Source organism: Rosa chinensis, chromosome 2 (assembly GCF_002994745.2).
Source record: "Rosa chinensis cultivar Old Blush chromosome 2, RchiOBHm-V2, whole genome shotgun sequence".
Taxonomy (NCBI): domain Eukaryota; kingdom Viridiplantae; phylum Streptophyta; class Magnoliopsida; order Rosales; family Rosaceae; genus Rosa; species Rosa chinensis.
The window spans coordinates 69,409,855-69,431,443 of NC_037089.1; the positions used below are offsets into that span (position 1 = coordinate 69,409,855).

A 21,589-nucleotide genomic window follows, 5' to 3' on the forward strand; every position below is an offset into this window, starting at 1 on the left:
CCACACTTCACAAAGTGAAAATGAAGTGAAAAGAATAATCGATCTTCAGAACGTAGCAGATTCGATGCCTGATGAGTTTACTGATATAGCAAAAGTGACGAGATCACATATACCAGCTGCAAATATGCCTGCAAGGTTAGAAGTTCCCAACAAGGGGCACGGTGCTGCAGATAGAGGCACTGCAACCACACTTAGTGGAAGTGTGGTTGAGACCGTGGCTCCCCAAAGGAAGAGGGGGAGGCCACTTGGTTTGATTGACACTCACCCAAGGAAGAAGAGGGCGAGTAAGGCACAAACCAATCATCAATGTATAGAATCCCTCTCATGCGATTGTCTCTGATTATAGTTATGTCCATGAATCAACAACTTTTTAAGTTTTTTTTTTCTCGTTAGTGGACCCAGTGGCCAAACCCACCTTTTTCTTTCTTTTCCTTTTCCATATAAATTTATGTTTAACTATTTTTTGTATTTCAGAAATTTATGGATGAACAAAAATTCATATACTTTTGTTTTGTAATTAATTCTACTTTTATTTTATTCAAAATACATAATTTTGTATTGTTATTTGGCAAAAGAAAAAAAATGTATCGGAGGCCACATTTTAATTCTTAATCTCAGGATCGGCCCTGCTTTCTAACTTGGGCATTACGACGGTTAAGGCCGCAATATCCAAAATTACAAGCCTAGAATGCAAGTTAATAGAGACCCAAGCAAGCTTAGCTACAATTAATCCAGCTAATGATCGCCACACTCAAATTCTAGATGGAACAAGATTAATAAGTTGTCAATTGATCAATCTATTCATCACAAATAACTAATTAAGATACGATGACTAGAGCTTTGATGCCTCTCCCTCTTGGAACCCTAGAGGCGTCTATTAGAGGAGCTGGGCATGATGGCCGCACTATTCTCAGCCACCGGTCGGATTGCCAGGCTCGTCCTGGTGTAGTCTCTTACTGTAGTGTTTGATTTGGCTGTTATGCCTAACATTGGTTCAGTTTTCGATTGGATCTCTTTGATCCAATGCTGCATTCTATCCTTACAAGAGCTTCATGTTCCTCCTAGTGAGTGCCTGCCCTCTTGGGCTTATGATGGTGGGACGATCGTGTCGATATGGCCTCTTGGGGTTTTGGCTCAGCCTCGATTAGCTGGTGTTAGTGGGATTCTTTCTAGCTTTGATAGAGATACAATGTCGTCTAGTGGGCGATGCACTGACAAGAGGCCACAAAGGCAGGGAGGCTGTGATAGAGGCTAGTGGTGCGGTGGTTGCTGAGGTGGTGGATGACCTAACATTGGGAATCTGTGGAGAAGGCCATTTTTGGACCTTCCATTCCTCGGGGACGATAGTGGCGGCGTGGTGGCCGGCAAGTAGGTCAGGGCTGGTTGGATTGATGGGCCGGCCGGAATTGGTATCTCAGATGGAGGCATAGTTGTTTTGGTGGCTACCTGAGGTGCAACTAGGGTTTTCCCTAGATGGGCTTCTTGGACTGTTACTTGGGCCTGGAGTGTTGCTGTTAATTTTTGGGCTTGATCTTCTTGGGTTCAGAATGTTCATTGGGTTTTTTTTTTTCTTATTGTTTAGTTGTTGATACTTCCTTTCCCGTTAGGGAAGGAGACACTAGTTGTTTAGTTTAGCTCTATTTAGAATAATGTCTATGCTAGTATAAGTGTCTCTATGAGCCTTTATAGAAGTACTTAGCTTCAATGTACCACAATTGCGTGCTCGGTGTTTGAAGTTAGGTAGAATATAGTGCCTACGAGGTGAGGTGTTTTTGTTAGCATGGACTACTCTGCGCTATCATTGTCCAAATAGAGTAGTCCATTTTTTGTACTATTCGAATCTATGAACCAGGGTCATACTGTTTGGTATGAACTCTTTATTTCACAAAAAAAAAAAAAAATCTATTTATCACAATTGCCCACGATATAATTTCAAAAGGAGATAAAGCCTAGAAACATGATTTTATTGGTTTAGATTTAAAGCATACACAAAGAAAATTACATTTATTTGAATTAAAGCATCAACATTTGTACAAGATGAATTAGAGCTTAACAACCCTAACTCCAAAATCAAACTCTCACATGATGTGAAGTACTGAGAGCCCCTTCTGAGTCTTCCTTGAAATTCTTTGAAAAGGTGGAAAATTGGTGAAGAAAATAAAAATGGGAAGAGAGAGAGAGAGATGAGAAAAGAGGAGAGGTGGGTTGGGGCTTCGTTAGAAGAAAGGGAGGAATGGCTGTGGACTTGTGGTCTCGGTGTTGGTCGAAGGGTGACTGAGGGAACTAGGTATGATTGATGGTGGAGGTGTGGAAACAACTTGTTCTTCGATTCTTTACATATCATTGATTCCCATAACAACTTGTTGATTAATCCCTTATAATTTTATTTTTACCCATTGCAACAGAACTTATAAAAGTAACTCAATTCTATTTGCTTGAGGCAATGCAAAATGATACTCAGGCACCATAGAATAATTAATCACCGAAAAGACAGCTCTATCGACCTAGTGATTAACTGGAACCTCCCGGCCTACAAACCCGGTCCAGGCCCAATTAATTTGGAAACTCATAAAGAATATTTTATAACAGTGAAAAAGTTAACTGAAGATTAAAAACACTGGAGGTGCTGCCCCATGGTGGTGGCGCCTCCCGTCTCTTCCTCCGCCACTTACTTTGCCCCCATCCAATCCAAAGCTTATATCTTTACCAGTTACAAATCAATGGAGCTATTTGTCATGACGAACTCAGATAAGTTTTTCATTGCTTCTGTTTTTTTTTCCTTAGCTTGTTCACTTTAATCAGGGCTTGCATTTGATAGTGTTGTACTGTGTTAATGTTTGTGAGTGTGTTGTGTTCTGGTTTGTAGTTACAGACTAGTTTTGATAATGCTTGATTAAGTTTCTTGGATGGTCAAGCTTGAGTCTTTAATAAAAGATAACAGCAACACAATGATCCCTGATTCTTTTTTTTAAATGGGAATTGGAGGGGGATAGAGTTGACCATCACGTTCCCTAATTCAAAGCTGAAGGAATGGAATATGATTCTGTGAGAGTAAGACAGCTCACTTGTTGACCTCATTATTTTGGAGTTTTCTTCAATAATTGATTGTTAGAATGAGTAAACTTTCTGAATTAAACTACTTGATGCAAGTCTAGTTTTAGTTGATTAATTTTAGTTTAGTTTGGAACTACTCCCCAAAACCATGTGAAAGGAGACCCAGTTTCCACCTAGCTAGCTCTTACTGCTAAGCTTGGTTCACAAAATTGGAGGGTAGTGTTGATTCTGTTGAAGGAAGCAGAAGCGATGGCGGCAGCTGATGTTGCTCAATTTCTGTGGAAAAAGTTCTTGCGGTCTCTAGTGGACCCAGAGTCTGAATTATCAGGTTCTATGAGTCTCTTTTCTTACTTTGAAGCAATCAAACATATCTTAGTAAACACGCAGATAATTCCATTTTCTTTAGAAATGTTGATGCCATGGAATGCATCATGGGAAGTGAATACTTATGTTCGGGCAAATACTTATCTCTTGGAGCTCAACTATGCACTGGCAGAGTGCCAAATCTTTGCAAAGGAGTGCAGGGAGCTTAAAAAGAAGATTTTACCGTTGAATCCTTCCGCTGTTTTTTTCATCCTACAGATGAAGAAGAGGCTGACGGCACTGAGAAGGAAGTTTGAGACTTTGGTGCTTGAGAGCCCATCAATACCTACTTCTATCTTGAGGGAGCGAAAAGGGAGAAACTCTGTGGAATGTTTGGGATTTACTGAGAAGGATATAGTGGTGTTAAAGAAGAATTCAGAAGAAACTGTGGTGTTTTCTGTTGCAATGAATTCAGAAGACTTTACAACTATGGTTGAGCTCTTGGGCTTGCTTGGTGGCTCTGCAGCTGGAATTGGATTTACTTCCATTGGGATTGTCGGCATGGCTCGTGTGGTTAAGTCCATTTTAGTACAAAGACTTGTGGAAGAGACAGCTGTGCTCTCTGAGTTTTCTCCTATCATTCAGTTATGCTTGTCTGATATAATACAAGAACATAATGTTGTAGACAACACTAATAGTGCCAGTGGGGCCAGCATTAGCATCAGTATTGTGAAACTTATACTTGTAAAGTTGGGGGAGGAGGAGACTGCCGGTATTTCTGGCCTTGAACTTAATTCGCTCTTGGAAAGGCTCAACCACCTTTTATCAGGTAAAAAGTATTTAATTGTGTTGGATGATGTGTGGCATAATATGGAGTTCTATAGGGACCTTGGCTATCAGCTTCGTGATGGTGAGAAATTTGGGGATCGGTTATCTGATGGGTTGCCTAAGGATGGTGGTGGTGCAGTCATTGTGGTTAGTAGGATACCAGAAGTGGCTCTAGATATGGTGGGGATATGCAAAGTACTCTGCATAAGCGGCTGACCATGCTCAAAAGGAAGTCTGCAGTCTCCAGTCTGGTGCATGAACGGCAAAAACACCAAACACCTATATCTAACACACCCAGCCCATCAATCTCTACACCAAAAGAGAAGACCAGTGTGGCAGAAGAATGTTTGCCATTTGCTGAGAAGGTAAAGAACATTTCAAGTGAAAACGTGCCACTTCTTAATGTAGGGATATATAGTGAATTTAAGGACTCCCGCATGCTTGTTGGTGATCCAACTGGAACTGGATTTACAGCAATTGGGATAGTTGGCATGGCTGGCGTCGGTAAGTCCACTTTTGTGCACAATGTCTTGAAAACCGTGTGGTCTGAATATGATCCCATAGTTTGGTTATGCTTTTCGGATATAATCAAAGGTAGAAAACAGGGACCAAATGTCACTGCCAGTCATGAGGTGATCAGCATTAGCATTGTGGCATGTATCCTCGAAATGTTGGAGATTTCCATAGCGAGGCAAGACCTTGGCATTGCCGAGCTCTTGGAAAGGCTAAATCATAGTTTATCGGGTAAACGGTATTTGATTGTGTTGGATGATGTGTGGGACGTTATGGAGTTCTGTTCAGATTTATCTTATAAGTTACCCGAAGGTGAGAAAATTGGGGATCAGTTATCTCACGGATTGCCCAAGGACTGTGGTGGTACGGTCATTGTCACTAGTAGGATAACTGAAGTGGCTCAACATATGGTTGGCTTGGGCCAAAATAACTTGTTTCTTGTTACGCCTTGGGATAGAGGACAGTGCTTGTTATACTTCGACAGCTTTATCTTCCATGAAAGATTACGGTGTGGTAAAGAAAAACGTTTTGGCATGTCAAATACAGAAACTGTGAGAAAGGTCCATAATGAAATCCTGGATCAAGTTTGTGGTCTGCCATTAATGATCAAAACTCTCGCATACTTAATCTTTGAAAACCAGATCAGTCAGAATGATTATAATAGGTACGGTAGTCTTGTTTATCAGTTTTTACTTTTTTCTTTTTATCTGATGGATCTATAATTTTAAACTTGCTTATATAGATCACTGACTTTGATCAGTTCCATCTCACAACTCAACTGTTTCATGATCTAGTTTTATGTTGTCCTGTATTGGACTATAACAAAATTTTGAACTCTTTTCAATTTATGTTATTGATTATAAATTGCATTCATTTTTGAACCCCAGAATTAATATCTGCATGCAATCAGAACCAATAGGAATTAAAATGGCTTACATTCCAAATTTTGTAGGTCTGCCCTGAAGAAGATGTTGATACCTCGTGAATTTCTTATTGATTGTTCATGGGAGTATGTTCCGATCAACGAAAGAAATTTCGACTGGGCTCATGATAAAATGTACATGCCAAAATGCCCAGTTTTTGTGTTTATTGATTTCCAAAGCGACCTTATAGGAGCTCTAGCTGAAGACTTTCGCTACCAGCTTAATCGTGTGCAGGTATTTTTTTTCTTTCTTAATAACTGTCACTCCTTCAAAAGCCATTTCAACTCTATGATTATTAGTCCAATTAATAAATTATAGAGGATTTAATCTTTGAACTGTAACCTTGCAAGTCATTTTGTGAAGTTTGCTTATACTATAATTCATTTTCTAGGTTCTTTCTGTGTTACATGAGAGTTTCATTACGCGAAGATGTTCGCCAATGAAACCAGAAAGGGCGTTAGAGGAGTTTTATGGTTCTCTAGCAAAGCTTAAGGGTCAAGGACATGATTTTGCTGATGAAATTCGAAAGAAGATGACATTTATAGTGAGTCACAATTCCTAACTTGCCTTATTTAATTTTTTCTTTGGATGCAATGGTTAATTTTCAAACATGTATTGCTTCTCAGATTGTTGGTGGAAATGTTTTTGTTAACTGGTTTTTAGGAGTTTTATGCGATCTAAAATTGCCAGACTCACCCTCCATTGTTCCCATTGCACTCGGAATCAAAAGTAACATTCCATTTTCGTTTGGATGGGTAGGAGATTTCTTATTAGTCTTTGTATAATCAACTTAATTATAAAAAATGTTACTTTAAACTTGCAAGCTTATTTGGTGTAATTTCCAAACACAACATTCTGTTTTCTAATTTCCAGGAATTTGATGCAATGAAACCAGTGAACAAGATATTGGAGACAGTTCTAAAGCATACAAAACATATCAAAACAGATAGGTACTCTAGAAACTTTACTCTTTTCCTATGGACCATGTGGCATTGAAGAAATTTAACTGTTATTATATTCATATATTGGATTTTCAGCTGGCATATCCTCATCAAGATGGAAGCCGCCATTCCTACAGATTATCAAGAAATACCATATTGTTTGCAGTTATGTCATCCAGTTCACAAACCAAATATGGAAAATGTGGTAAAAAAAAAAAAAAGTGCTCAGTTCTTTGTTTTTGATTTTCAATTCTTTCTTTTACAAACACTACTTTGAAATTTCCTTTAGCTGCTTTACTGATTATTGATTTTTTTTCTTTTTTTGTACCGATTATTTTTTCGTGAATGAGGTATGTGTTTTTCATTTGCATATCTTGTTTCTCAGGATAACCAGCCAATAATCCGTGGAGAATTTTGGAACTACTTCAGCTTTGGTAAGGATTTCTCCCTCTCTAATCTCACTTTTCTCTTGAATTAAAAATAGTGTTGAAAACAGCAAATCAAAACACGGTTGGTGAATGAATTTTACTAGGTTTAGTTACTGTTGCTTTTACAATAATGTTTTTTGATCAGCTTAACTATTTGTTCTTAGACTTTTGTGGGAGCATTAACTTTTGGAGCTTTGCTCTGACCAAAACCTCTGTTGTAGTGCACTGTGCACGGATATGAATTTGTGTAACTACATCGAAGGTGTAGACAAAGGATGGTTCAGTTTCGTATTAAAAAAGAGATCAAAGCTATACTAAAATTAGGAGATTTCTCAATATGCTGGAAACAGCTTCTAGTGTGTATGGATGTGTTTGCTTTGGCAGAACTAAAGGATTTCAAAGCTTTATATATTTCATGGGAAGTTAGAAATTATTGAAAGGATATATATGTGAAACAGCTTCTAGTGTGTATGGATGTGCTTGCTTGGGCAGAACTAAAGGATTTTCAACACACACACACACACATTGGAAGTTAGAAATTAGTGGAAGTATATATATATATATATATTTGTTAAATAATATTGTGATTAATAGCCAGTCCTTTTATTTTTCTTTAGGTGTTGACGATCCAAGATTGTATGGAGCTTTGCGCTTTCGCCACATTTCAAGGTAGATATTATAAGCCAATATAGATGATATTTATAGAGTTTCATGCTTGGCATTTTCTCTGTGCTGTCAATTGTCCTTTCTGTTTTATGTATTAAGTTATTAACAATATGTGTGTGTGCGCGTGCGCGCAAATATTACAGGACCTTAAACAGGTTACTTGCAAAAGTAGAGGTTTTGAAACATCACGGTGATCAGTGGAAAACGCTTAGCATACCTAGTAGGTAAATTGTTAAATTTACATCACCTTGTTGGTTGAATTTGTTTACTTTTAACAATTACCGAACTAAAATATGATCATTTTATCCTTCAATTTTAATCACTAAATGAAAAAAAATAGTTGAGAAGTCAGAATAGAATTGCTCACCACCGTATTTTCAGCCATTGATTGAGTTTGAGTTTTGGGATTTCATGTAAAACTCATGTAGCGGTTCATATATATTATGTTGGTAATGCTTGCTAGTCACAGCCAAACTCATAGTCTGCAAGAGTTAGTTTCATCGATCGTTCTGAAGTTATTTCTTTGATGTACAGCATCAGGTCAATTGTTTGTCTTAACTTGCCTAGCTTTGTTGGCGGACTAAATCCTTGGTCAAAAGCAAATGTGAAGAAAGATCAAAGTGTAAGTATTTTTTTTTTTTTTGGATGTGGATTTTAGTTCTGTATGTGCATGCAAAGTTGTTTCGGTGATTGGCAATTGCAATCAGGTACATTTTCACAATATGTTACTACCTTCACTCATTAAATACATTAACCTTGTTGATAATATTGAATTACAGATAGACTTGACCCCATCTTTGATAGATGATGGCCGTCTTGAAATTATTGGTTCCAGAGATGATTTGCTTTGTCCGAAGAAAAGGTGGATTCGCCTTGATCAGGTCATACACAATATCTTAAATTTTTGTTTATATACAACGCTGTTTCTTATCAACATCATTTTGTTGTGTATTTAGTGTGTACTTAGTTAAGAGTTCTTTGTTGCATGCCTTCATTGCATATATGGTAGTAGTCAATGTAACTACTTATATTTGTGTTAGCTAGGTACGAGAAATTCGCTTCAAGTTTATTGGGGACTCAGCTGAGGTTATAAACATGATGATCGATGGAGTACCGTTGAAAAAATCCCCACTTGATGGGTTAGATGCGATTGAAATCTCTCACCACCGTCAAGTCAACATTCTTGTTGAACAAAATTACTCAGCAAATAGTATCCATGACTCATAGCCATATAAGAAGCTTGGTGCAGAAAGTACTTCCAATATCTTCACTATTGATGATAATGAGGCTAAAGACTAAAGAGCACTCTCAGAGCCACGAGACTGATGACATTGATTCATGAAGAGTACTTTTGAATTTTGAATAACATGAAAAGTTTGGTGACAAGCCCCTTCGGAAATCCCTTATCATGCTGACAATTCTGAAGAGTACGTACTCTCAAGAACTTGATGGCCATGTCGAGACACTGAACTAAGCACGCGGCAAAGACGGGGGTATGAAAGGCTTATATGGAAAACATGACCATATATAGGTACTACTCAGATTACTGCGGAGAAAATCACAATACCTTTTTTTTTTTTCCCAATTTTTTTTTTATTCAAAGACAATTTGATTGATCGGTGAATATGATACAAGAAGAACTAGGGAATAATCAATCACTGTACTAGTTTTTCTAAGAGCTCTCAGCTGACATACTGAAATACAAGAAGCATCAAGATCCAACTCGATAAATCACATTACTGGATCCTTTAACCCTCCAAAAAACTAAACCTCGGCCCAGGCCCAATTTAAACAAGAACACTCGGTCTTTCCTACTATTCGGTGGAGTAGGCTAGTAACTATAAAAATTTCAGTCATAAACACACTGAGGTGCTGCCATGGAGGTTGGCGTCTCCCATCTCCACCTCTGCATTTCTGCCCATGTTAGTGCTATCAATACAACCCATCATCTCTTCCTCCTTCAGTTACTGCTCCGGTCTCTCTATTCATCCAAAGCTTATGTCTTCAATGCTTTCGTTTCGGACTCAGTAATTGGATTGTTTGGTGATTTAGGAGTTACGAATGAGGCTTTTTTTTACTGAACTTTCTCACAATGTGTTGGCGACGTTCAGATAAGTTTTATATTGATTCTGTTTTATCTTTTCTTACCTCTTCTGTTCATGATTGCCATCAGTACCTGCATTAGATAGACTGTTCTGCATTTGATTATCTCCCTCACTTGTTTGTAAGAGTCTTGTTTTCTGATCTGTAGTTACAGAATCAAATCATATGAAATATGGACATGTCATCAGCTTCTTATATACTGAAGCTGGAATCTTTGTCAAAAGAACAATAACAGCAACAATGATCCTCATTAAGAATTGTTATTTTATTTTGTAGTCCAAGTTGGACTGAGATATGGGGTTGGCAATCACGTTACCAATTCTAAGTTCAAAGATTGATAGGTGGGTAGTCAACTCTCTCAATTAGACTAGTTGATAGAAGGTCTACTTTCAATCACAGGAGGATGGTCAGCTAATTAAGCTTAGTTTGGAATAACTGTCCAAACCATGTCAAAGAAGACCTAGTTGGATTAACAAGATTGGACTGATGTGTTGATTCTTTTGAAGGAAGGACAGGGAATGGCGGCGGCCGTTGTTGCTCAGTTTCTGTGGAAAAAATTTTTGAGGTCTCTTGTAGATTCGGAGTCTGAATTATCAGGTGCTATGAATCTCTTCTCTTATTTTGAAGCAATCAAAAGTGTCTTGGTAAACACACAGATAATTCCATTTTCTTTAGAAATGTTGATGCCATGGAATGCGTCATGGGAAATGAGTACTTATGTTCGGGCTAATGCTTATCCGTCTGAGCTCAATTACGCATTGGCAGAGTGTCGAATCTTTGCAAATGAGGGCAGGGAGATCAACAAGAAGGTTTTAGTGTACAGTCCTTCCACGGTTTATTTCCTCCTAAAGATGAAGAGGCGGTTGACCACACTGAAAAGGAAGTTTGTGATTTTGGTCTCTAATGCAAGGGAGCAGAAAGAGAGGAACAACACTGTCAAACGTTTGGGACTACTTACTCAAGAGAAAGTGGCTGTAAAGGAGAATTTAGAAGAAATAGTAGTACTTCCTAATGCAAGTACACTGGAGATTCATGAATTGCTTGTTGATACAGATCGAGTTGGATTTACTCCAATTGGAATAGTAGGCATGGCTGGCGTGGGTAAATCTACTATGGTGCAAGAGGTTTTGACTTTTCATAGAGTCTCAACTGAGTTTTCGCCCATAGTTTGGTTATGCTTGTCGGATATAATCCAAGAAAAAGAACTAGTAGATAGTGCTAGTGCCACTTGGGTCAGCATCAGCATTGTGACATGCATACTTGACAAGTTGGGCGAGAAAGAAACAAGTATTTCTGGACTCGGCCTTGATTCACTCTTGGAAAGGCTCAACCATATTTTATCGGCTAAAAGGTATCTGATTGTGTTGGATGATGTGTGGCATACTATGGAATTCTACTCGGATATAGGTCATAATCTTCCAGAAGGTGAGAAATTTGGTGATTGCCTATCACACGGATTACCTAAGCATTGTGGTGGTGCGGTCATTGTCACTAGTAGGATAAGAGAGGTGGCTCAAGACATGGTAGGCCAGAATAATGTATTTCTTGCTAGGCCTTGGGACAAAGGATGGTGCTGGATGCACTTCAGGTCCTTTGTCACAACGAAAGCAGAAGGTTTCGGTGAAGAAAAACGTTTTAGCATGTCAAATTGGGAAATAGTGCAGAAGATTGAGAATGAAATTCTGGATCAAATAGGTGGTCTACCATCAATTGCTAAGGCACTCGCAGAACTAATAGTTGAAAAACGGATTAGTGAGACTGATGATAAGGGGTACCTGGTTTAACTTTTAGCCTTTTCTTTCTGTTGTTTATGATTATGTATACATATATAGAGGACTTTAGATAATTCATTCTAGAACAAACCTATTTTATTAACATTTGTTTTCTTCCCACATCTCTATCCTCTTCCAATTCTACAGCTCTCTTCATATTCCTTTACATAAAGTCCTGTATATGACTCATTGTCATCTCCGGCATAGCTGCTTCAGTTTAGTGAGTTCCACTTGAGGACACCAAAGAAATTAACTGAGACACAAAACCTAAGAGCTATTCTTACCAAATTAGCTTATGGGATACGTCATTACCCCATCAGGGATAGAAAGCCTATTGTGAAGCTAAATATTTTATATATATGTAACTCAGGGAACTTTCGTTTTGGTTATTTTGGTTTCCATTTGGTTGTGGACTCTTCTTGTTGTTTATTTTAATGTTGCTCCTCTAAATGTTTGTTTCTCTTTTTTTTATTAGTAAAATTTTCCTCATTATCATGGATTTATCAGGAAAACAGGGGGGGGGGGGGGGGGGGGGGAGAGACTGACCTTATGAAACACGTTAAGTTTTCAATACCAAATTTATATCTACATATAATAAAAAAAAGTGCCAATATTGTAGGTCTGCCCTGAAGGAGATGTTGATACCTCATGAATTTCTTATTCATCGTTCATACATATTTGTTCCAGTCAACGAAAGGAACATAAAATGGATTGCTGATAAAACTGACATACCAAAATGCCCAGTCTTCGTGTTTGTTGATTTAAAAATGGAATTCTTTGCAGTAAGACTTCTCGAAGAATTTCGCTATCAGCTTAATCAAGATCCGGTTCTTTCTTTTTCTTACTTTTTGCTGGATAACTGTGGCTCCTTGAAAATGCATTTTCAATTCTATGACTTTTAGTGAAACTAAAATGTAAGCTTTATAATTGTAATCATGCATGCCTTTTGACTTTGGTTTTATGGGCTGAAAGTATATTTTGTTTTCAAGGTTGTTGCTGTTCTAGACCAGAGTTTCATTAATAGGCAAAAGATAAAGACAGAGGAACCAGAGAAGGCGCTAAAAGAGTTTTATGGCATTCTCGAAAATCTTAAGTGCAAAGGACATAAATTTGCTGATGAGATTCAAAAGAAGATGACAATTATGGTGAGTCACAAATTCCTAAAATGCCTTTTTTTTTTTCTATTTTCTGTGATTAACTTTTGTGGTTCCAGTGGTATGTTTCTGACATATATTGCTGCTCAGATTGTTGGCGGGGATGTTTTTGCTAACTGGTTTATGGGAGTTATCTGTGATCTAAAATTGCCAGGCTCACCCTCCATTGTTCCTATAGCATTGGGAATCAAAGCTAACATTGCAAGTTCATTTGGATGGGTAAGAGATTTGTCATTAATTTGTGTATTAATCAAGTTATTAAAGCATTTAAACTTATCTAATTTCCACATGTACCATATATGTGTTTTGCTAAATTCCAGGAGTTTGATGCTGATAAAGTACCGGTGAACAAGATTTTGGGGATGGTACTAAATCATGCAAAGCAGATGAAAACAGACGGGTACTGAAACTTATACTGTAATATAATCTTTTTCGGAAAAACTATCTGGTGAGCAGTAGTTTGCTGAAACTAAGTTCTCGTTATTTTTATGAATTGGATTTCAGCTGGCATATCCTCATTAAGGTGAAAGCGACAGCTCATCAACAAATACCCTATTGTTTGCATTTATTACATTACTTCGAGGTTTACCTTTTTATATATTTTTTTAATATCCTTTTTACGATCGTGAGATCATTAGTGAGTTTACAGTGAATGACGCATCTTTTTTTTAATTAGCACCTTTTATTTTTCTCAGGATAATCCGACATTAATATACGGAGGATTTTGGAACTACTTCAGCTTGGGTAAGCCGTAAGAGTTTCTCCCTTGTTAATCTTATTTTCTTTAGAAGGTGGGAAAATCTTTTTATTTCCTTAACTTCACAGTCATCTCATGCATCTTCTATTCTTTTTCACAATGGCGGATCCAGGATTGGAACCTCGGACGGGCTGGATTTCTTAAACAAAAAAAATTATATATATATATATATATATATATATTATGGAGAATCTCGACGGTGCGAGAGAATTTTATAAATTAAAAAAAAATGTACATCTAGTCAGGGGGGGACGTAGTGAGCCTTACCCCTCAAATGCATATCTGTACAAAAATAAAAAACAAAATCCAGGATCAACGTTCATATGGCACAACGTGCGAGATAATTTCCATATGGCACAACGTAATTCAGGATCACGTTCAAGAGCGTTGATATTATTTTGTGGTTCAGGAATGGAAGGTTGGGGTTCAACATCAAAATTTGGAGAGGATATGGAAGGTTTAGAAACCACATTTGAACTTGAAGACTCAACATTTGTTCTTTTAAACCATGAGTCAATGAATTTTGATCGCTTCGCTTTTGGCTCATGATTTGACATTTTACTCTAACACCTATAAATTAAGAAATTAACTCTGAATTAACTACTTTTCATAATAACTAATTTAACAAAAATAAAAAACCACAATATAAATTATATGAAAGAGAGTTGTTGGTAACGAAAGAAGCTGACAATAGTGATTAGGTCGAGCATGTTGATGGTGCAAAGACAAAGACAAATAAACTATAACTAGCTGGCCCTGGCCCCTGGAGGTTTATATATATGTGAATTGCGAAAGATGATGAGCTTAAATAGAAAGCTGGAAATTTCTCATTCTCATTCTATATAATATTATAATTGGTCCCTAGTCCCTACTTTCTTGTTTAGTAATCGATCAACTGATCAAGACATCAAGTATATATGTTTCTCTACTCTAACACTAGCTGGTTTATATTATTCTTTCCACCATTCAATCATGAATAAAACCACCTACCCAAAATCCCAAATCCACCTTAATTACTAATGCACAATGAAGTGAATGAACAGAACACACCAGCCCTACCTAAGAAATTGCAGAACTGTAGAAGCAGAACCCAGAACTGCAGAACCCAGAAATTGCAGAACCAAGAAGTCGGAGAGAAACCAGAGCTGCATACCAGATTTCCAGAATTCCAGACCAAGAGACAACCTTCATTCTTCAATCCATGAAATCATCAATCCAATACAACCTACGAAATTGAATTTCACATCAATCCTTAACCCTAGAAATTGCCCCAAATTGGATTGATTCAATTAAACAAAATCTTACATTCAATTAAATGAGGAGGACTGGAGGCGAGTCAGGCGACGAACTGGAGAAGGAATCGAAGCACTTTGGGGAGGAAGACTGAACTATTGATGTCTTGAACTCTTGATCTCTGAGACTTGAAGTGGAGAAGCCGACTAGCCGAGCTCTGCTAGAGTTTAGAGGAGGAGGACTGGAGGCGACGAACTGGAGATTGGAGAAGGAATCGAATACGAAGACACGAAGTGGAGAGGTCGACTGGAGTAGTGGAGTTTGGAGTGGGTTTAGGACGGGACCATACCTAATAAAAAAAAAAAACTAAGTATATATCTATTTTTTTTTTTAGACCCAAAATTTTCGGACGGGCTCCAGCCCGCCCAAGGCAGTATGTAGATCCGCCACTGCTTTTTCATGCATTTGTACATAAGTAAATGTATGAATATGTCAACACATAATAGCATGTCCTGTTTAAATGCTGAATATTGTGTCGCTTATGTTGTATTAAGTTTAAACTGGTAACTATGTATGGATTCAGTAACAAAAGTTTTGATGCAAAAGTCTCTATATTACTGTTTGCTACCAAAATTTTCATATGAAAACAGGTAAACCACATTTTGTATCTACTTTTTTTATTATCAAGTTTACTTTTAATGAGAGCTAGCTTTTCTTAAACAAAAACTGAATTTGTTATAGTGTATGTAACTATTTGAAAGTGGTTTAGTTTATGCATCTATATCCAAGATACTGTAGCAAAGGAAGTTTCAATCTCAAGAATTCACCCAGAGATTAGAGCTTTGCTTGAATTAGGAGTTTAGGACAGTCAATATGCTTGATGCAATATAAGACCATATTGATGACCTTGTTTTTGGCAATGCAAAGCTCAAATGCAAAAATGAATATATCAAAAATACTTGTATCTTCATGGGAAGTTAGAAAATACTCAAAATAGTGAAACCAAAATATTTGTTAAATAGAAGAGCACGTAAACATGTTCTAGCAAAAAAGTCTCCCATTTTCTGTAGGAGTCGATGACCCAAGGTTGTATGGAGCTTCCCGCTTTCGTCATACTTCAAGGTAGTTATTGCAAGCCAATTTAGATGATATAGAGCTTCCTGCTTTCATCCTACCATAACAAACACTTGATACGTTATGATCTGTATTTCAAGCCAAGCTATATCAATAGATAAGCCTTTCATGAATATATAAACATCTTATATCAAATTATTAATTTAATTCAATTTTAGTAATTTTAGATTAATGTTTCTAGTACATTTTTCTTTTATTATAAGAATATACTTAATTTCCCTAATGTACAGGACCTTAAGCATCGCACTTGCAAAAGTAGAGGTTTTGAAACATCATGGTGATCAGTGGGAGTTGCTTAGCATTCCTAGTAGGTAAACTATCAAAATCCAATTCACCTTATTCTACTTTTGTTTATGTGAACATTTACATCTTAGTTAAAATATGATCACTTAATTCAAGAATCAATCAGTTTATTTTGCATTGCTTCCATTTATATGATCGTGAAATGAAAGAAAATAATTGTTGAGAAGTCGGAACAAATTTGCTCACCACTACATTCAGCCCTTCACCTTGGATAAGTTTAATGTATTGGAATTCATGGAATACTCATAATGTGGTAGTGAGCAAATCATACTTGACATATATACAAAACTGAAGTTCATCATTCTAAAGTTATTTCTTTGACATACAGCATCAGATCAATTGTTTGTCTTAACTTGCCTAGTTTTCTTGGTGGGCTAACTCCTTGGACGACAGCAGATATAAAGAAAGATCAAACAGTACGTGAATGTTTTTTAGTTTTTATTTCTGTGAAATACATAGTTGTTGTTTGTGTGATTGGAAATTTAATCAGGTTTTCGTGTTTTATTACTACTTTTTGTTGAACTTATCAATTAAAATTTTCTTGGTTGATGAAATTGAATTACAGAGAGGCCTGTCCTCATCTTTCATAGATGATGGATATCTTGAAATTATTGGTTCAAAAGATGATTTACTTTCCCAGAAGAAAAGGTGGATTCGCCTTGATCAGGTCATAAATCATTTAAAATTGTTGTGTGTTCAGTACTTAGTTAAGAGCTCATTGTCTTTCAAGTTGAGGATGCCTTCATTGCATGGTAGTAGTTAACCTTATATTTTGTTGCTAGCTAGGTAAGAGAAATTCGCTTCAAGTTTATTGAGGATTCAGTTGAGGTTGTAAACATGATGATCGATGGAGTACTGTGGAAAAAAACCCCACTTGATGGTTTAGTCGAGATTGAAATCTCTTACAACTGTCAAGTTAACATTCTTGTTAAACAAGATTACTCAGCAAGAAGTATCCATGACTCATCGCAACCCTGTGGGTCAGAAACTGCTGATGATGACAATGCTGAAGGACGTAAGAAGAGTGGTGGAGCAAGCACATCAAGTTTCCTCATTGATGATAATGAGCTTGAAGAGAAATCTCAAGGACATAAAAAAATTGGTGCAGCAAGCAGCTTTAAAATCTTTGAGGAGGATGACATTAATTAGTTACTGAAGATTACTCTGAATGACGTGAGAAGATTGGTGAGACATCCCCTATTGTGATGACAATGCTGAATATTACTTCACTGTAGGAAATGGAGTTTGAAGAAGCAAGCAGTTCCAAACACCCCTAGTTCTACAGGGTGTGGAGTGAGTTTTCTCCTATAGTTTGGTTATGTTTGTCAGATATAATCCCAGAGAAACAAGTTGTACCGAAACTTAAGTAAAACGTGAGCGATTGTCGTTTCTCGTCCAATAACTACTGAATGAGTGAACGTCTAAGGTTCGGGACGTTACACCAGGCCTAGTCTAAAAGTTAATTGAATCTGTTTGGTCTAAGTCTTTAATCAAAAAGTGTCAAAAAAAAAATCCCCTGAGAAATAAGGTTTTTGTGGATGAAGACATCCTACTAACAAAATGTTAGTTTAGAAATGCTGCGTTGTGAGAATAATCAGTACTGAATTAAAATAATTTTTAGTTTCGTAAATAATACTTTTAAGGTGTTGTTAATACATAAAAAAAATGATATCTATAGTAACCATCTATTCTTCCTGCCACTGGAGGAAACCTAGTTATTCGCGCCCAATGTTTCTTCACGATGAGAACAGAAGCAGATATAGCCATAGAGGGATGGTTGTTATTTTCTACAAAGAGTGAGGGTGTTGTTGGAATTTATAGTTTTTAGGGTGTATTGATCGACAACAATGTTTAAAAGTAATCTTTGGATTGCTTTTACAATCTTCGACCCAATTTCTAATTAAATATGCTGTTTTAAGGGACTAATTTCATTTTATATCTCCAACCTTTAAACCTTAATTCAGTTATGTCTTTGCATTTTTAAATTCATGTGCTCTCAAATTTAATCAATCTTATCAAATCCTTAGTTGTTTTGTCAAATATTATGTAAATTGGAAATTTTGCTTCAATGGGCTGCCTTCTAAGATCATTTACTAATGTGGGATGTAATCCTAATTAACCAAAATTTCAAGATATATTATACAATAGTTGGCATAAAAGCTAAGGATTAGATAAAATTGATTGAAATTGAAAGTGCAAGGATATCTGTGATGAAATTAAAAGTGTAGGGACACATGTAATTTATGATATAAAGGTTAAGGGATGTAATTTGAAATTTGCTCTTTTTTAATTTACCAAACATCTTAAAACCCAATTTTTTTTTTTTAGAAAAAAAAAAAAAAAACTGATTTTTGTAAAAGTAAAGTAAAATCCCAAACTAAGGCGCCTAAATCCCAGACAGCTACTTTTTACTTAGTCAAAGCCACTTGTTTTTGGTTTCTGGCAAAACTGTTCTTACTATGATGATGGTAATAAATTTGTTATTCTAAATAAGCTTTTTGTTTAAGGATATCTCTATTTGTGTTTAATCCAAACTCTAGGTTACTTGACCTAGTGGTAATAGGGTTCAATTAGAAGAATCTAGAGATTCTCTTTCCTTGTATGATTCCAACTCTATGCATTGTAATCCTCTATATAAAGAGGCCCTTATTATCAATGAGAAGACAAAGCAAATTCCTCTCAATTCTCGTTTCCCTAAAACACGTTATCAGCACGAAGCCCTAACCTTGAAATCCTAAATTCGTAGCCTACAAATCCCAGAAACCACCTCCGCCCACCTTGAAGATCTCAACTCCAGGAGTCCAGAACCGGCGGCCCCACCCCCAGAACCGGCCGGAAAACCACTGAACCTGCCACCGGAAGTAGCGAAAGTCCCTCTGCCCGGTTCGAAGCTTTCCTCCCTACCTACTGCTACCAAACTTCACCAGCAGCTGCAGCCGGACCCTAGATCACAGGAGCTGAAAAATCACCACGTGAACCGGCCTAGAACCACGTGAACCGGCCGCCTGAACCACCAAACCGCCACCTGAACCACCAAACCGCCGCCTGAACCTGTGCTTCAGTCAACGTCAACCTCCTGTCAACCCTAGGCCCAGAAGCCCAGCAACGCGGCCCATTGACGTCAGCTGCCACGTCAGCGTCCACGCAGGCACACAGTCAGCACACGTCAGCTCCGATCTGCCACGTCAGCACCCCGGTCAACCATCAGTCAACACCGGTCAACACTTTTCCGGCGACTCTTCCGGCCACTTTTCGGTCAAGTTTTCCGGCCATCTTTTTAAGGTAATTTTTCTAAAAGTTCCCGTTTTTGAAGTTTTTTTTTAATTTCTTCTTCTTTTCTCGGGGACTTCCAACATCCCTTCTTCTACCCCCTTTCTTCTTTATAGGGGAGACCAAAAGCCGAACTGTGGGGGTTCGTGCTCACTCCAAGCTTGGAGCTTGTAGAGTCCTCCAAACTTAGAGTTTGTTGAGAAGAAAACAATCGACCACATACATCGTTGTTTCGATCTAATCCAAAACCCCTCTTGGAATCAGATTTTCTTGGAAGCGACTACTCTAAGAAAATCCCTAATTTCTTGGAAGCGACTACGCTCAGAAATTTAATAGCTTTTCGTGGTAGCCTTTTTCGCTCCGAAACTAACCCTAATCTTGTGTTGTTTTTTAGGATGATTTACCTGAACAAGCTGAACTTTGTTCCACTAGAGACAACTGGCGCAGGATACCATAGGTGGGTCCGACATGTGCGCCAACATCTTAAGGCTGATGGACTTCTGGAAGCCATCTAAGAGCCTAGTTAGAACGTGCTCTCCATTGGGCAAGCTACTGCTTTTGAAGCAAAACAAGCTAAAGCCATAATTCTCATGACAAGGCACATGAATGACACGCTCCAAAATGAATACCTCAATGAGGAAGACCCAAGAAAGCTATGGGTAGAACTTGAGCAACGATTTGGCAACATTCGTGACTCCCTGCTTCCTGATTTAGAAGTGCGATGGCATAGCCTCCGCTTTTGTGATTTCAAGTCTGTGCTTGATTATAACTCGGAAGCTCTTCGTATCAAGTCTCTGATGGAGTTTTGTGGCCAAGCCATAACTGATACCACGTTGATCGAGAAGACTCTCTACCTTCCCCGTCTCTATACTGATGATTTCAAAGAATTATCGGATTGATGTAAATGCAGGACGTATCACAAGGTTTCATGAGCTCATTGGCGCCATGAATGTAGCTGAAAAGCACGATAATATTCTTGTGAAGAACTATAATGCTAGACCCGTGGGAACTAAGCCTATTCCGGAGTCTAACTATAGTCACGCCCCCAATGGAGGACGTAAGGAGCGAAACCCTAAGAGTAGGGACAATTCTGGACATTATGGTCCATATGTTCGCCCTAAAGAGGAAGGAAATCACCGAGAGAGGCCTGCACGGAACCGTGGAGGTCAACGTGTGAAGAGAGAGAGAGGCGGAGCCTCCGACCATGGTGGTAACGCCACCCAAGAGCATAGGTCGTCCAAATAGCGCCCCAATGGCGCCTTGATCAAGGGAGCCTGACCATAATGATGTTTGTTTTCGATGTGGATCAACTAAACATTGGGCCAAAACATGTACCGCACCCCAGAATGTTGCAAACGCATACAAGACGTATCGTGAAGCAAGGGAAGCAAATTACATGGAACAAGAAGATCAAGATGGCGATCTTGATCTAAGGGTAGAAGACTACAAGGATCAAGACCCAGAAACTGGCGATTTTGATTAAGTCTTTTTATTTTCCAAGAGATGTAGGTGATTGCCATATTACTTTTTATTGGATTAGATTTTCTTTGATCAAAGAAACAATGATGTACTCCGCTGGCTTATGAATAAAATTTCGAGTTCTTTTCATTATGACTCAATTTTGATTTTGAGCATATTACTTTGTGACTACGATGGCTGGGCCATCAGTATTAATTCAAGGACATGGAATAGCCCAAATTCCACTTGTCAAATGGCACCTTGATTACAGTTGTCACAGAAACTCTCTACACTCTTAGGCAAATCGTACCCTATGAATAGCCAACGAATTCCATGTGAAAATGCATGTAGAGAACGGAAATGAGTTCCTTTGCATCACCTCTAATGATTGCGAACAAAGACGCATCTTAGAGAACACTACAAGAAAAAGTCATATTTATAGCACTTCACTATAGCGTTTTTTCAGCAAATGCTATGGATTGCATTATCTGTACTATTTGGTAGCGTTTATACTTTTTAAACGCTGTTAAATTAAAACCGTACACTGAAAATGTGAGCGGATAACAAAAACAGTGAGCGGGCAATGAAAAGTAGAGCGGGGGTTTAATTTTTAAGTTCAAGTGTACCTAAATAAATGAAAAGCAATATATTAAAAGCCCAAAAGAATCATCTCTCTCAGTCAAGACACGCCACTGACTCAACATCTTCGATCTCTTTCATCTCTTCGTTTCTTCGTCAGGTGATCTCTC

General features: G+C 37.8%; 3 protein-coding genes and 1 long non-coding RNA gene across 6 annotated transcripts in view; 3 read left to right on the forward strand and 1 right to left on the reverse strand.

Moving 5' to 3' along the window:
• LOC112185567 overlaps positions 1 to 9,287 on the forward strand; it is a 32,753-nt gene extending 23,466 nt beyond the window's left edge. For both annotated transcript variants that reach the window (XM_040514371.1, XM_040514370.1), the window contains exon 12: positions 8,701 to 9,287. In XM_040514371.1, the coding sequence (XP_040370305.1) occupies positions 8,701 to 8,749 (49 nt within the window). In that variant the 3' untranslated portion in view covers positions 8,750 to 9,287. The remainder of the gene's footprint in view (positions 1 to 8,700) is intronic.
• On the forward strand, positions 2,597 to 6,368 carry LOC112184872 (probable disease resistance protein At4g19060). Its single transcript, XM_040514373.1, has 4 exons — positions 2,597 to 5,362; positions 5,651 to 5,855; positions 6,013 to 6,165; positions 6,285 to 6,368. The coding sequence occupies exons 1-4, from the start codon at positions 4,374 to 4,376 to the stop codon at positions 6,300 to 6,302; spliced, it is 1,365 nt and encodes a 454-aa protein (XP_040370307.1). The 5' UTR covers positions 2,597 to 4,373; the 3' UTR covers positions 6,303 to 6,368.
• A 133-nt stretch (positions 9,288 to 9,420) lies between the features above and the next one.
• On the forward strand, positions 9,421 to 17,570 carry LOC112190943. The gene is made up of 13 exons (XM_040514372.1): positions 9,421 to 10,356; positions 10,525 to 11,530; positions 12,151 to 12,358; positions 12,521 to 12,676; positions 12,776 to 12,904; positions 13,006 to 13,085; positions 13,190 to 13,268; positions 13,381 to 13,429; positions 15,746 to 15,797; positions 16,040 to 16,120; positions 16,441 to 16,528; positions 16,678 to 16,779; positions 16,899 to 17,570. The coding sequence occupies exons 1-13, from the start codon at positions 10,278 to 10,280 to the stop codon at positions 17,259 to 17,261; spliced, it is 2,472 nt and encodes an 823-aa protein (XP_040370306.1). The 5' UTR covers positions 9,421 to 10,277; the 3' UTR covers positions 17,262 to 17,570.
• LOC112190088 lies at positions 13,646 to 15,032 on the reverse strand. Of its 2 annotated transcripts, XR_005806328.1 has the most exons (3): positions 14,748 to 15,032; positions 14,502 to 14,667; positions 13,646 to 14,012 (listed from the first exon to the last, which is right to left on the reverse strand). It is a non-coding gene; the product is annotated as an uncharacterized LOC112190088 (long non-coding RNA). The 2 variants fall into 2 exon arrangements; XR_002932236.2 differs by having other exon boundaries at positions 13,646 to 14,667; positions 14,748 to 15,030.
• Positions 17,571 to 21,589: the final 4,019 nt, after the last annotated feature.